The 14733-nt window shown below is 54.6% G+C and overlaps 3 protein-coding genes across 5 annotated transcripts; 2 read left to right on the plus strand and 1 right to left on the minus strand.

Annotated features, from left to right (window-relative positions):
- Positions 1–369: 369 nt before the first annotated feature.
- Positions 370–6821, minus strand: FOXM1 (forkhead box M1). Of its 3 annotated transcripts, none has more exons than XM_069965469.1 (9): positions 6750–6821; positions 5431–5956; positions 3730–3875; positions 3430–3630; positions 3218–3346; positions 2055–2090; positions 1901–1964; positions 1649–1818; positions 370–1559 (listed from the first exon to the last, which is right to left on the minus strand). In XM_069965469.1, the coding sequence occupies exons 2-9, from the start codon at positions 5924–5926 to the stop codon at positions 762–764; spliced, it is 2040 nt and encodes a 679-aa protein (XP_069821570.1). In that variant the 5' UTR covers positions 5927–5956; positions 6750–6821; the 3' UTR covers positions 370–761. The 3 variants fall into 3 exon arrangements, with proteins under 3 accessions (XP_069821570.1, XP_069821552.1, XP_069821560.1); XM_069965451.1 differs by having other exon boundaries at positions 1901–1967; XM_069965459.1 differs by having other exon boundaries at positions 1901–1967; positions 6732–6807.
- A 150-nt stretch (positions 6822–6971) lies between these two features.
- On the plus strand, positions 6972–9889 carry RHNO1 (RAD9-HUS1-RAD1 interacting nuclear orphan 1). Its single transcript, XM_069951604.1, has 3 exons — positions 6972–7127; positions 7485–7719; positions 9299–9889. Exons 2-3 carry the CDS (start codon positions 7552–7554, stop codon positions 9827–9829), a joined length of 699 nt encoding a protein of 232 aa, XP_069807705.1. The 5' UTR covers positions 6972–7127; positions 7485–7551; the 3' UTR covers positions 9830–9889.
- LOC138771011 (uncharacterized) lies at positions 7989–8419 on the plus strand (the record flags this gene model as incomplete). The annotated part of the gene is made up of 2 exons (XM_069950415.1): positions 7989–8054; positions 8315–8419. Coding segments are annotated over 2 exons (171 nt in total), but the record flags the coding sequence as incomplete, so codon positions are not given.
- Positions 9890–14733: the final 4844 nt, after the last annotated feature.

Raw genomic sequence — 14733 nt, forward strand, 5'->3', positions numbered from 1 at the left:
CAGAACACCTGCAGGCCCCAGCTGACTAGAAGCTATTGTTCCCTGTTATCAGCCACTTTCGCTATGGAGAGGCTAATGGAAGGGATAGATGCTCTCTAGTGCTCCCTGTTATCAGCCAGTCTGGTGGAGACTACAATCGCGCTGCCACTTCATCCGGGAATGGGGGAGGAGTCTCTCCATCTCTCTCGTGATTTATATGGGGTTAATAAAGTGACTTGCGATGGCGTCTGTGCCGGAGAACCTATACACTATATACACAGCGACATAAATACTGGTATACAAAAGCTGATACATTATATATAATATAGCCCCCCACTCATAACCAATCAGCATGAAGCGCAGGCCCCATAGTCACCACCATCCCCGCCCCCCCCCCCCCCCCCCCCCCCCTTATAGACTACTGCGCTCTGCCATTCTGCACAACCTGCCACCAGGGGGCCTAACAAGGCAGATGTACCCTCCAGGACCCTGGGAAAGCTGAACAGTCACCCTTGTGGGACCAGGAACCTAGGAAAGCTGCGGAGCCATATAATGGGGGCACCCAGCTTTCCCAGAACCCTGAAAGTCACCACTATCATCTGTACAGCAGCCTGGGAAAGTTGGGGAGCCATAATGATCATTGGAGTCACTTAGCTTTCCCAGATTCCTGACTGGCCTACGCGTATAGGAACCACAATGGCGTCACTGACCACCCAGCTTTCCCAGTGGATATTTACATGATTTCGGGGGAGGGGATACTTAGTCCTGACTACTTCATGGGTCTATCGGAGCTCGCTGAGGAGCTGCCCCCAGTAGGAGGTGTCTGTGCCGATCCCATTGTCCTCCTCCATCCCGCTGAAGCTGATGTCCAGCAAGATCTTGCTGAGGCTCTCGTCCTTCGTGTCCAGCACCAGCCCCTCCAGCAGCGAGCGGTTAGTGGAGCCCCCTACCTGCAGCTCCTTGGAGCAGCGTCTATGTTTGCGAGCTCCAGTGGGGGTGTCCAGTGTTTCTGTCTGGGGGGAAGGGGGCGAGCAGGTGCCCATGACATCTGGGGGGGATCCAAAGTAAGGCAGGTCCTTAAAGGGAGTCTCCCAAAAACTGAGAGTCCCATAGTTGTCCTTAAAGGGGGTGAGAGCAGAGCCTCGGGGGAGCCGGACCGGGCTGATCTCCGGCAGGGAGTCTCGGGTGAGGGGGGATTCGGACTCCCAAGGCGGTAGGCAGATGGCTTCGCTCATTGGTTTGCTTGGAGTTGAGGAGGCGGGGGGCTTCACAAACTTTTCCTTTACAGGGGTCTTGAAGGAGTAGCCCTCGTCGTGGGTGAGCTGGGACGGACCCTCCTGGGCCTGTGTGTCCTGCCCCAAGGAGAAGTCCGTGTCCAGGCCGGAGTCAGAGCAGCTGGTGTCGGGGAGAAGCAGCTCAGGCTCCTGGCATCGGGGGGTCACCAGCTGCTGCTTCCTCCGCGATGCATTCACCCGCGGGCACTGAGCCGGGATGGGGGTCTGCACACTCAAGAAAACCGGTTCTGGCCTAAGAGGGTCCATCGAGTCCAGCGGGGGAGGGTCGTCCGTCTCCCACACAACCTGGAAGAGAAACAAGTCATTCACACCATGTCTGGACCCGTGTGGTGGTGACCGGTACTGCAGCTCAGACACTAAACACATGGACTCACCGTAGGAAGGATTTTGACCCGCTTGCTGCTGCGGGGTCCGTCAGAGACCACAGGATCTGTACTGAACGCCTCCACAGGAGAGAAGATGAGGGGCTGCGTGACCGGAAACTGCACGGGGATGAGGTAGGAGTCGACCCGCGGCAGCAAAGGTTTCATCTTCCGCTCTGGAGCTTAGAGAGAAGAAGACGACGAGTCTGGGGTAAGTCTCAGTTTACAGCAGATGCTGCAAAAGGATAAAAGCCATGAACTCACCCTTGGTGTGAGTGGGGGCGCTCTGCAGGCTCTTACCCATCTCCGGGGTCAGACTCCTCTGCTGCTGCTGAAAGAGAAGGGAGAACAAGTCACAGTCTATGGAGGAAGCACGACTGACGGGAGAGACGGAAAACAGCAGAACACTCATCCTTACTGGTTCACTGCAAGCCGAGGAGGAGCTGGAGGAGGCCTGAGGAAGAGAAGGGCACCATTACTACAGAAGAGTGAGCGCAGCTCTGGAGGATCAGCAATGTAATGTATGTACACAGTGACCCCACCAGCAGAATAGTGAGTGCAGCTCTGGGGTATAATACAGGATTAGTAATGTATGTACACAGTGACCCCACCAGCAGAATAGTGAGTGCAGCTCTAGGGTATAATACAGGATGGAACTCAGGATCAGTAATGTAATGTATGTCCACAGTGACCCCACCAGCAGAATAGTGAGTGCAGCTCTGGGTTATAATACAGGATCAGTAATGTAATGTATGTACACAGTGACCCCACCAGCAGAATAGTGAGTGCAGCTCTGGGGTATATAATAGGATGTAACTCAGGATCAGTAATGTAATGTATGTACACAGTGACCCCACCAGCAGAATAGTGAGTGCAGCTCTGGAGTATAATACAGGATGTAACTCAGGATCAGTAATGTAATGTATGTACACAGTGACCCCACCAGCAGAATAGTGAGTGCAGCTCTGGGGTATAATACAGGATGTAACTCAGGATCAGTAATGTAATGTATGTACACAGTGACCTCACCAGCAGAATAGTGAGTGCAGCTCTGGGGTATAATACAGGATGTAACTCAGGATCAGTAACGTAATGTACATCTGTAATAGTGAGTGCAGCTGTGAAGTATACGGCTGCAGCTCAGGATGGGTAATAACATATAATTATGCAGTGAGTCAGGTGTTATGAGGATTATATAGGTGTTATATAATACCCCCAGCCTCCCTGTAATCTGTATCATGTATACACGTACATCCAGGCTGCCATGTACCCAGAGTCACCGACTGCTTCATCCATCACCCAGGTCTGAGGCCTCACTGTGAATCACTCCTCATAAAACTTTATTTATAGCTGCCAAGGATAACAAAGCGAAAGGACTGACTGTCCCCACCCAGCATCCCCTGCTATTAGTGTCTGTCATGTGGCATCATTCCTGCAGAATAGTGAGTGCAGCTCTGGGGTATAATACAGGATCAGTAATGTAATGTATGTACACAGTGACCCCACCAGCAGAATAGTGAGTGCAGCTCTGGAGTATAATACAGGAAGTAACCCAGGTAATGGTTCTATGACGTGACGCACCTTGAACACCTGATCGAGGGTCAGGCAGCGATTGGCCTGGGGGTGGATGGTCCAGTAGGAGATCTTGTTGTTGCTCAGACTCTCGCGCACAAACATGTCATGCAGGGAGAGGTTGTGCCTGATGGAGTTCTGTGGAGGAACAATATCCAGAGATGATCAGCAGCCATACTTATTACTGTCCCGCATCCTCCCTCCACATCGGGGTACGGCACCTTCCAGCCGGGCTTGGCCACATGTTTGAAGTACGGGAAGTGATCCTCGATCCAGGTGTAGATGTCTTTCAGCGTCATCCTCTTGGACGGCGTGCTGTTAATGGCAAACTGGATGAGAGCCATGTAGGAGTATGGCGGCCGCTCGTGTGCCCCGGCCGGCCAGGGCTGAGAGGCTGACGACACCTCCGGTTCTTCCTCCACCTGAGGGCGTAACAGGATACCCAAGAGTCAAAATGTCACATGACCTCCAGAAAACATGTAGACCCCCCCAGAGAGCTACAACTACTCCCAACAGCTCACCTTAATGGAGTCCGTCCCAGGGGTGCAGGTCTCCTTCTCTGCAGGTTCGGCCTTGCGGTCACATGGTCCCAGCCCATCGGAGCTCATCTTCCCCAGCCAGTGGATGTTGGTCAGGCTCCCGTCCAGCTCCTGCCCCTCCTTAGAAGCTGCAGATGAAACACGAGAGCTACTGAACCAGAGAGCAGGGCACTATAAGGGTCCTTACAGCAGCACAGAGGATGTAATGTCTGCACTGCTGCTGCCAAATCATCAGGGCATTACATCCTCTGTGCTGCTGTGAGGAATCTGAGACCACTGGTCAGGATATTACATCCTCTGTGCTGCTTTGAGGAATCTGAGACCACTGGTCAGGATATTACATCCTCTGTGCTGCTGTGAGGAATCTGAGACCACTGGTCAGGATATTACATCCTCTGTGCTGCTGTGAGGAGCCGGAGACCACTGGTCAGGATATTACATCTTCTGTGCTGCTGTGAGGAATCTGAGACCTCTGGTCAGGATATTACATCCTCTGTGCTGCTGTGAGGAGCCGGAGACCACTGGTCAGGATATTACATCCTCTGTGCTGCTGTGAGGAGCCGGAGACCACTGGTCAGGATATTACATCCTCTGTGCTGCTGTGAGGAATCTGAGACCACTGATCAGGATATTACATCCTCTGTGCTGCTGTGAGGAGCCGGAGACCACTGGTCGGGATATTACATCCTCTGTGCTGCTGTGAGGAATCTGAGACCTTTGGTGAGGATATTACATCCTCTGTGCTGCTGTGAGGAATCTGAGACCTTTGGTGAGGATATTACATCCTCTGTGCTGCTGTGAGGAATCTGAGACCTTTGGTGAGGATATTACATCCTCTGTGCTGCTGTGAGGAATCTGAGACCTTTGGTGAGGATATTACATCCTCTGTGCTGCTGTGAGGAATCTGAGACCTTTGGTGAGGATATTACATCCTCTGTGCTGCTGTGAGGAATCTGAGACCTTTGGTGAGGATATTACATCCTCTGTGCTGCTGTGAGGAATCTGAGACCTTTGGTGAGGATATTACATCCTCTGTGCTGCTGTGAGGAATCTGAGACCTTTGGTGAGGATATTACATCCTCTGTGCTGCTGTGAGGAATCTGAGACCTTTGGTGAGGATATTACATCCTCTGTGCTGCTGTGAGGAATCTGAGACCTTTGGTGAGGATATTACATCCTCTGTGCTGCTGTGAGGAATCTGAGACCTTTGGTGAGGATATTACATCTTCTGTGCTGCTGTGAGGAGCCGGAGACCACTGGTCGGGATATTACATCCTCTGTGCTGCTGTGAGGAGCCGGAGACCACTGGTCAGGATATTACATCCCCTGTGCTGCTGTGAGGAATCTGAGACCACTGGTCAGGATATTACATCCTCTGTGCTGCTGTGAGGAATCTGAGACCTTTGGTGAGGATATTACATCCTCTGTGCTGCTGTGAGGAATCTGAGACCACTGGTCAGGATATTACATGCTCTGTGCTGCTGTGAGGAATCTGAGACCTTTGGTGAGGATATTACATCCTCTGTGCTGCTGTGAAGTCTCTGAAACCAATGGTCAGGATATAACATCCTCTGTGCTGCTGTGAGGAACCAGAGGATGTGATGCCTATAGCAGGTGACCATGCAGCGACAGCAGGCAGAGAGTCTCACGGCGCAGCTTTATCTGGATGAGCCGTGTACTTACCGTGGCCCTGCTCCTCCGCGGTCTGGGGGGGATGAGACGAGGCGGTGGCGGCAGTGGCGCCCTCTAGCTGTCCGGCTGTCTCAGCCGCCTCCGCTTTGCTCTGGAGTTTCTCCACCTGTGTATGGAAGGAGCTGCTCCCGGTGATGAGGATGAACTTGTTGGGGCCGCCGCTCTCCTTCCCGCGTACGGTCAGAGCCTGGATGATACTCTCCACGTCAGAATCCGTAGGGATGACCACCAGCTGAGTGTCCGGGATGGTGGGGTGACCCATGACCTTTACCCCGGACAGAGCGGGAGCCGGACACACGGCCGTTACCTCACCGGCGCCCTGGCTCGGAGCGACTGACGGTGGCTCATTGATCTCTGCTTTCAGCTTTGCGTCAGTCACGGCGGCCGGCCTCTGTTCAGAAGTCTCCGGGCTACGGACGCCATCTTGGTTGGGAAGGTTGAGCCTGCGCCTCCTCAGTATAAGCGGCCTGCGGGGACTGGATCTCATGGTGACGTTGCCATTGGTACAAAACAGATCCTGAAAAAAGAAGAAAGACTGTAACTATTAATTGTTATATCATGTTTCTGCCTCCGGGCATGATGGGAGTTGTAGTTTTGCAAGGATAGGAAACCTTAAGCCTTCTGCTGTTGCAAAACTACAACTCCCATCATGCCTGGACAGCCTTCGGCTGTCCAGGCATGATGGGAATTGTAGTTTTGCAACATGAACATGATGACTGAAGCCAGTTTGGGGGCCTGTATAATGTTTCTGCCTCCAGGTATGATGGGAGTTGTTGTTCTATTAAGGGGGTAGTTTCTCCAAATAAAATGTATCTCAAATTAACTGGTCCCAGTTAGTTATAGAGATTTGTAATTCCCTTCTGTTAAAAAATCTCCAGTCTTCCAGTACTTATCAGCTGCTGTCTGTCCTGCAGGAAGTGGTCTATGACACAGTGCTCTCTGCTGCCACCTCTGTCCATGTCAGGAACTGTCCAGAGCAGCAGCAAATCCCCATAGAAAACCTCTCCAGACTGGGAAGAATACGTCACTTCCTGCAGGACATACAGCAGCTGATAAGTACTGGCAGCAAATTTCAGCCACTGCCTAATATAAGTGGACACCACAGAGGCTGCAGAGTGGACCTCAGGGCATGCTGGGACTTGTGCTGTGATGGCAGCAGCTGATTCGCCCCCGCCTATTAGGCCTGTCACATAAGGAGCCGCGGCCTGGCAGCCCACCAAAGCCTCCAGCTATCCCGACACCATCCAACCACCACCCTCCCCTCCAGCCACTGTTCACACTGCGCACGGTACCGGGCTGCGTTCTTATACCGCTATAAGCGCCGTCTCTCCTCCGCTCCCGTCTGTCGGCTCCTGCAGCAATTTGAATTTGCGCGCTTTGCGGCACGTGACCTTCTCCCACCAATGATTGTCGTCTCGGCTCGACGTCACCCTCGCTCGGCCAATAACTAAGCCGCTTAGAGCTTCTTCGCTTCCGGCCAATCAGGGCGCGGCCGTTGGGACGGTGAGAAAGCTCAGCCAATCAGGAGCGAGAGTTTCTGTGAGAAGCCAATGAGAGAGAGCGCTGGCCGGTGTGAGCGTGCGGGACGTCGGGAAGGAGGCAGCGACCGGGAACGAAACCGGGGAGGACCGGGTGTCTGATTCCGGTATACGCTCCTTTTCTTTGAGAGTGATTCCATAAGTATCCGGGTAATTTATGGAATTAAATGTAAATTTTAAAGGGGTACACCCCTAATTCCCAGTCTGTCTGCTATAATCCCAGTGCAGAGGAGCAGAGGGTTGTTCACGAAATAATTCTTTAGTCTGGACAGAGGTGGCAGCAGAGAGCACTGTGTCAGACTGGAGAGAATACACCACATCCTGCAGGACATACAGCAGCTGATAAGTACTGGAAGACGAGATTTTTACATAGAAGAAAATTACAAGTTTCTGGCACGTGCTCGGACCAGTTGATTTGAGAGACAATTTATGTTGAAGAATCCCTTTAAGTGCTGTCATTGTTACTATAGTAGACTATGAGGGTGCCATTACTTGCTTTTTCTCCAGGTTTTGGCCGTTGTTCCTCCGCTTGGCTCCATCATGCGGTTCTCACCCTCTCGGCTTCTCAGCGCTGATGCCGCCCAGGAAACGGACAGCCTGTAACCCGCGTAAGCCTCGCCTGCTGTTCCTGGAGAGCCCGCTAGAGGGGGCCGTCCACGACTATGGGCCCGCCCCACCCCGAGCCGAGAAGACCAAGAGCGTCCCCAGCAAAGCCCTGGAGCCCGGCGCCTCCTCCTCCTGGGTAACTGACTGCTGTACACCGCTCCCCCGCCTGCCACCTTCTGACCCCTCTGCTCCCCCCCACCAGCCATCCTCTGACCCCTCTGCCCCCGCCAGCCGTCCTCTGACCCCTCTGCCCCCGCCAGCCATCCTCTGACCCCTCTGCCCCCTCCAGCCGTCCTCTGACCCCTCCAGCCGTCCTCTGACCCCTCTGCTCCTGCCCCCCCGCCAGCCATCCTCTGACCCCTCTGCCCCCTCCAGCCGTCCTCTGACCCCTCTGCTCCTGCCCCCCGCCAGCCGTCCTCTGACCCCTCTGCCCCCGCCAGCCGCCCTCTAACCCCTCTGCCCCCGCCAGCCGTCCTCTGACCCCTCTGCCCCCTCCAGCCGTCCTCTGACCCCTCTGCTCCCGCCCCCCGCCAGCCATCCTCTGACCCCTCCCCGCCTGCCGTCCTCTGACCCCTCTGCTCCCGCCCCCCGCCAGCTGTCCTCTGACCCCTCTGCCCCCGCCAGCCGTCCTCTGACCCCTCTGCTCCCCTCCCCGCCTGCCGTCCTCTGACCCCTCTGCTCCCGCCCCCCTCCAGCCGTCCTCTGACCCCTCTGCTCCCGCCCCCCTCCAGCCGTCCTCTGACCCCTCTGCTCCTGCCCCCCGCCAGCCGTCCTCTGACCCCTCTGCCCCCGCCAGCCGCCCTCTAACCCCTCTGCCCCCGCCAGCCGTCCTCTGACCCCTCTGCCCCCTCCAGCCGTCCTCTGACCCCTCTGCTCCCGCCCCCCGCCAGCCATCCTCTGACCCCTCCCCGCCTGCCGTCCTCTGACCCCTCTGCTCCCGCCCCCCCGCCAGCTGTCCTCTGACCCCTCTGCCCCCGCCAGCCGTCCTCTGACCCCTCTGCTCCCCTCCCCGCCTGCCGTCCTCTGACCCCTCTGCTCCCGCCCCCCTCCAGCCGTCCTCTGACCCCTCTGCTCCTGCCCCCCGCCTGCCGTCCTCTGACCCCTCTGCTCCCGTCCCCCGCCTGCCGTCCTCTGACCCCTCTGCTCCCGTCCCCCGCCTGCCGTCCTCTGACCCCTCTGCTCCCCCCCCGCCTGCCGTCCTCTGACCCCTCTGCTCCCCCCCCCCCCGCCTGCCGTCCTCTGACCCCTCTGTTTCCCCCCCCCCCGCCAGCCGTCCTCTGTCCCCTCTGCTCCCGCCCTCCTCCAGCCGTCCTCTGTCCCCTCTGCTCCCGCCCTCCTCCAGCCGTCCTCTGTCCCCTCTGCTCCCGCCCCCCTCCAGCCGTCCTCTTTCCCTTCTGCTCCCGCTCCCCTCCAGCCGTCCTCTGTCCCCTCTGCTCCCGTCCCCCGCCTGCCGTCCTCTGACCCCTCTGCTCCCGTCCCCCGCCTGCAGTCTTCTGATCCCTCTGCTCTCCCCCCGCCCGACGTCTTCTGGCCCCTCTGCTCTCCCCCGCCTGACGTCTTCTGACCCCTCTGCTCTCCCCCCGCCCGACGTTTACTGACCCCTCTGCTCTCCCCCCGCCCGACGTCTTCTGACTCCTCTGCTCCCCTCCCCGCCTGCTGTCCTCTGACCCCTCTGCTCCGCCCGCCGCCTTCTGACCCCTCTCTTTTGCACACAGGTGTCCCCACAGTTTGATCAGGTGGTAGAGCTCCACTTCCCGGCTCGCCAGCCCCGCCGCTGCCGCCATGTCTCCAGTAACAGCACGGTGCAGAGTTGCGGTGTGACCAGGGGCCAGCAGAGGGCGGCGGGGAGGAAGCCAAGCGTCTGCAAGTTTCCTTCTCTATCATTTTCTGCTGCTGAGATTCTAGAGACTCAGTCATTCTGCACAACACAGAGGCGGCCGGAGCAGAAGCGGACTGAGCCCATCCCAGCGCCTGCCTCACCGCCCGCTGCCAGCTTCAGCCCCCCCGATATACGGACCCCAGAGCCCAACCCCCCACCCGCTGGGGAAGGTGCAGAGATCCAGACCCCCCTCTCCAGGAGATGGGACGATCCCTGTGACACACAGGACCCCGGGCGTGTACTGGCGGAGGACACCCCGGAGCATGAATACGGTATACGCCCCACCTGGAGGAGGCGGCAGCGGCTGATGAGATACCTGAAGTCCCGGGGGCGGCTGAAGAGCAGCGAGATCCTGGTGAAGCCGTGAGGGGCCGGACCCCCCTGTACATTGTGTCTATAGCCATCAATAAAAGTGTGAGATGTGTAACCTGCTGCCCCAAGTGTCTGTATAGAGGTGGTGCATGCTGGGAGATGTGCTCACTTACCAGATGGTGAGGTGTGACGCCAGTTCTATGGTAGTTGGCCGACATATAGCCGGGCCCAGTGATGTTATGTCGTGACGCCACTGCCGGTGGGGCACACAGGTATAGAGAGAGTGATAGAGTCGTGCCGACTGAGTTGCGTGATGAGAAGTGGAAGAGAGGATCAGAAGAGTAGAGAGGACGATGTCAACGACGATGAGTCCCAACCCAAGTAGTACTGTGCTCTGCCGGAACTTCTGAGGTAGAAATAGAAGAATACTTGTGCCTGTGTTTTGACTCTTTGCACCACCTATTGCCCACCAGTGTCGAGTGACCCGTCCTAGAGGGTGACACGAGGTAACCTCTTTACCTGGGATGAGCGGAATGCTGAGGGTTCCCAGCTTACACCCGCGCTGCGAGATAGAGTTCATAGGCTTCTAGCAACTTTGCTCTATCCAGATCAGTTCCTTTACTTTCTATATGGATACTGTCCTGTACTGTGACTCTCCTTGTCCACGGCGTGGGTGAGATGATATCTGACTGGTCCTCTCTAGTGGAAGCTTAACACTGCATAGTGATGTGTGGAGTTACTGGAGAAGAAACTGTGTCTAGATACATGTGTCCTGCGTCTAGACCACAACTTAGATTGGGGACCTGGCAGGAGCCAGGGCCCAACTGGATCGCTGTAGAGAGTGTTCTGGTTGTTGTCCTTCCTCTACAGAGTTTGAAGACAAAAGAGCCTACACGTTCTCTACCCATGTGACTTCCTTCCTACAGCCCCTGTAAGGTGCGCTGTGAGTGGGTGAGGAGTGCATATGTGAGAAGTAAAAATAGATAATAAATGAGAAGAGGAAAGAACTCACTGGCGTACAGATCCATGTGGTGCACAAACAAACAATAACCCTTTCAGTACTACAGCTGTGCAGTAACTGATTATACGTTCTTGCAATAACGACATCTTGTGGCGAAACTCTGGTACTTTATTCACACCAGATGCAACGTTTCGGCTCAATGTGTAGCCTTTCTCAAGCAGTGAGGCTACACATTGAGCCGAAACGTTGCATCTGGTGTGAATAAAGTGTGAATTCTTTTTGGAAGTGCGGTCTCCATCTTCTCTTTGGATACTCTATACGAACCCGGCTCCGGTTTGGTGAGACGTGCACCCGCACATTGCTATTTTTTTCTAGTGCTGCTGAACATATTTTTTGAATTGAAACTCTGGTACTACTACATCACCAATCACAATTAAAAGTACAGCCTTTTGCGAGGGGTGTAACCAATAGCAACACCCGTGGTGGGACACCACACTGTGTCCTCACCTCTGTCACTTCTGTCTGTCCCTGCCCCCTGCACATCTCCTTGCCTCTGTCCCCACCCCCTGCGCGTCTCGTCGCCTCTGTCCCCACCCCCTGCGCGTCTTGTCACCTCTGTCCCTACCCCCTGCGCGTCTCGTCGCCTCTGTCCCCGCCCTCGGTGCGTCTCCTCGCCTCTGCCCCCTGGGCGTCCCCTCGTCTCTGCCCCCTGCGCGTCCCCTCGCCTCTGCCCCCTGCGCGTCCCCTCGCCTCTGCCCCCTGCGCGTCCCCTCGCCTCTGCCCCCTGCGCGCCCCCCTCGCCTCTGCCCCCTGCGCGCCCCCTCGCCTCTGCCCCCTGCGCGCCCCCTCGCCTCTGCCGCCTGCGCGCCCCCTCGCCTCTGCCGCCTGCGCGCCCCCTCGCCTCTGCCGCCTGCGCGTCCCCTCGCCTCTGTCCCCTGCGCGCCCCCTCGCCTCTGCCCCCTGCGCGCCCCCTCGCCTCTGCCGCCTGCGCGCCCCCTCGCCTCTGCCGCCTGCGCGCCCCCTCGCCTCTGCCGCCTGCGCGCCCCCTCGCCTCTGCCGCCTGCGCGCCCCCTCGCCTCTGCCCCCTGCGCGCCCCCTCGCCTCTGCCCCCTGCGCGCCCCCTCGCCTCTGCCGCCTGCGCGCCCCCTCGCCTCTGCCGCCTGCGCGCCCCCTCGCCTCTGCCGCCTGCGCGCCCCCTCGCCTCTGCCGCCTGCGCGCCCCCTCGCCTCTGCCGCCTGCGCGTCCCCTCGCCTCTGCCGCCTGCGCGTCCCCTCGCCTCTGCCCCCTGCGCGTCCCCTCGCCTCTGCCCCCTGCGCGGCCCCTCGCCTCTGCCCCTCCTGTGTGTTTGTTACAATGTATCAGTGCAGGAGTGATGTCAGCTGACTGAGGACCCTCCAGACGCCATACAGCTGTGATAAGACGGGGGTCCGGAGGGCTGGGGATCCATCAGGTATCCGGCTCCTGGAGAGGTGATGATTCTTATCTGTAGTTTCGGCTCCATGATGATGCGTGACCTGGGATCACCCGGACGGTGTCTGTACATGACTAGATCCCATGTGATCAGGAGATTATATACAATAGCAGAGCCGCGCCCCAACTGCATCAGGCGCCATAGACGTTTGTATTATTATTATTATACCTGAGCTGCCGTCACCGTGATCGGACCCCGAAAATGCATACAGTACTGTAGTGGCCGTATACTCTGATGGGCACATAGGGGGAGATTCATCAAACTGGTGTAAAGTGAAACTGGCTCAGTCGCCCCCGGCAACCAATCAGATTCCACCTTTCATTTTTCAAAGAGTCTGAGGAATGTAAGGTGGAATCTGATTGGTTGCTAGGGGCAACTGAGACAATTCTACTTTACAGCATGTTTTATAAATCTCCCCCATAGTATTACATATACATCCTGTGGCGGAGTCTGTATCATACATGTCATGTAGCTGGGTCTGTATCACACAGATAGTCATGTAGCAGGGTCTGTATCACACAGATATAGTCATGTAGCAGGGTCTGTATCATAGATATAGTCATGTAGCGGGGTCTGTATTACAGATATAGTCATGTAGCAGGGTCTGTATCACACAGATATAGTCATGTAGCAGGGTCTGTATCACACAGATATAGTCATGTAGCTGGGTCTGTATTACAGATATAGTCATGTAGCAGGGTCTGTATTACAGATATAGTCATGTAGCAGGGTCTGTATTACAGATATAGTCATGTAGCAGGGTCTGTATCACACAGATATAGTCATGTAGCAGGGTCTGTATCACACAGATATAGTCATGTAGCAGGGTCTGTATTACACAGATATAGTCATGTAGCTGGGTCTGTATTACAGATATAGTCATGTAGCAGGGTCTGTATTACAGATATAGTCATGTAGCGGGGTCTGTATTACAGATATAGTCATGTAGCGGGGTCTGTATTACAGATATAGTCATGTAGCAGGGTCTGTATTACAGATATAGTCATGTAGCAGGGTCTGTATCACACAGATATAGTCATGTAGCGGGGTCTGTATCACACAGATATAGTCATGTAGCGGGGTCTGTATCACACAGATAGTCATGTAGCTGGGTCTGTATTACAGATATAGTCATGTAGCAGGGTCTGTATTACAGATATAGTCATGTAGCGGGGTCTGTATTACAGATATAGTCATGTAGCTGGGTCTGTATTACAGATATAGTCATGTAGCGGGGTCTGTATTACAGATATAGTCATGTAGCTGGGTCTGTATTACAGATATAGTCATGTAGCTGGGTCTGTATTACAGATATAGTCATGTAGCGGGGTCTGTATTACAGATATAGTCATGTAGCGGGGTCTGTATTACAGATATAGTCATGTAGCGGGGTCTGTATTACAGATATAGTCATGTAGCGGGGTCTGTATTACAGATATAGTCATGTAGCTGGGTCTGTATTACAGATATAGTCATGTAGCGGGGTCTGTATTACAGATATAGTCATGTAGCTGGGTCTGTATTACAGATATAGTCATGTAGCTGGGTCTGTATTACAGATATAGTCATGTAGCTGGGTCTGTATTACAGATATAGTCATGTAGCAGGGTCTGTATTACAGATATAGTCATGTAGCAGGGTCTGTATTACAGATATAGTCATGTAGCAGGGTCTGTATTACAGATATAGTCATGTAGCAGGGTCTGTATTACAGATATAGTCATGTAGCAGGGTCTGTATTACAGATATAGTCATGTAGCAGGGTCTGTATTACAGATATAGTCATGTAGCAGGGTCTGTATTACAGATATAGTCATGTAGCAGGGTCTGTATTACAGATATAGTCATGTAGCAGGGTCTGTATTACAGATATAGTCATGTAGCAGGGTCTGTATTACAGATATAGTCATGTAGCAGGGTCTGTATTACAGATATAGTCATGTAGCAGGGTCTGTATTACAGATATAGTCATGTAGCAGGGTCTGTATTACAGATATAGTCATGTAGCAGGGTCTGTATTACAGATATAGTCATGTAGCAGGGTCTGTATTACAGATATAGTCATGTAGCAGGGTCTGTATCACACAGATATAGTCATGTAGCGGGGTCTGTATTACAGATATAGTCATGTAGCGGGGTCTGTATCACACAGATATAGTCATGTAGCGGGGTCTGTATCACACAGATATAGTCATGTAGCGGGGTCTGTATCACACAGATAGTCATGTAGCAGGGTCTGTATTACAGATATAGTCATGTAGCGGGGTCTGTATTACACAGATATAGTCATGTAGCAGGGTCTGTATCACACAGATATAGTCATGTAGCAGGGTCTGTATCACACAGATATAGTCATGTAGCAGGGTCTGTATCACACAGATATAGTCATGTAGCAGGGTCTGTATTAACAGATATAGTCATGTAGCAGGGTCTGTATCACACAGATAGTCATGTAGCAGGGTCTGTATTACAGATATAGTCATGTAGCAGGGTCTGTATTACAGATATAGTCATGTAGCAGGGTCTG

Source organism: Dendropsophus ebraccatus, chromosome 1 (assembly GCF_027789765.1).
Source record: "Dendropsophus ebraccatus isolate aDenEbr1 chromosome 1, aDenEbr1.pat, whole genome shotgun sequence".
Taxonomy (NCBI): domain Eukaryota; kingdom Metazoa; phylum Chordata; class Amphibia; order Anura; family Hylidae; genus Dendropsophus; species Dendropsophus ebraccatus.

Coding starts and splice junctions, on each gene's coding strand:
- RHNO1 (XM_069951604.1), top strand. CDS start 7,552: ATGCCGCCCAGGAAACGGACAGCCTGTAACCCGCGTAAGCCTCGCCTG. Junction 7,720..9,298: donor CCGGCGCCTCCTCCTCCTGG/GTAACTGACTGC, acceptor TTTTGCACACAG/GTGTCCCCACAGTTTGATCA.
- FOXM1 (XM_069965451.1), bottom strand. CDS start 5,926: ATGAGATCCAGTCCCCGCAGGCCGCTTATACTGAGGAGGCGCAGGCTC. Junction 1,968..2,054: donor CCTCGGCTTGCAGTGAACCA/GTAAGGATGAGT, acceptor CTTCTCTTTCAG/CAGCAGCAGAGGAGTCTGAC. Junction 1,560..1,648: donor GGGTCAAAATCCTTCCTACG/GTGAGTCCATGT, acceptor TTTCTCTTCCAG/GTTGTGTGGGAGACGGACGA.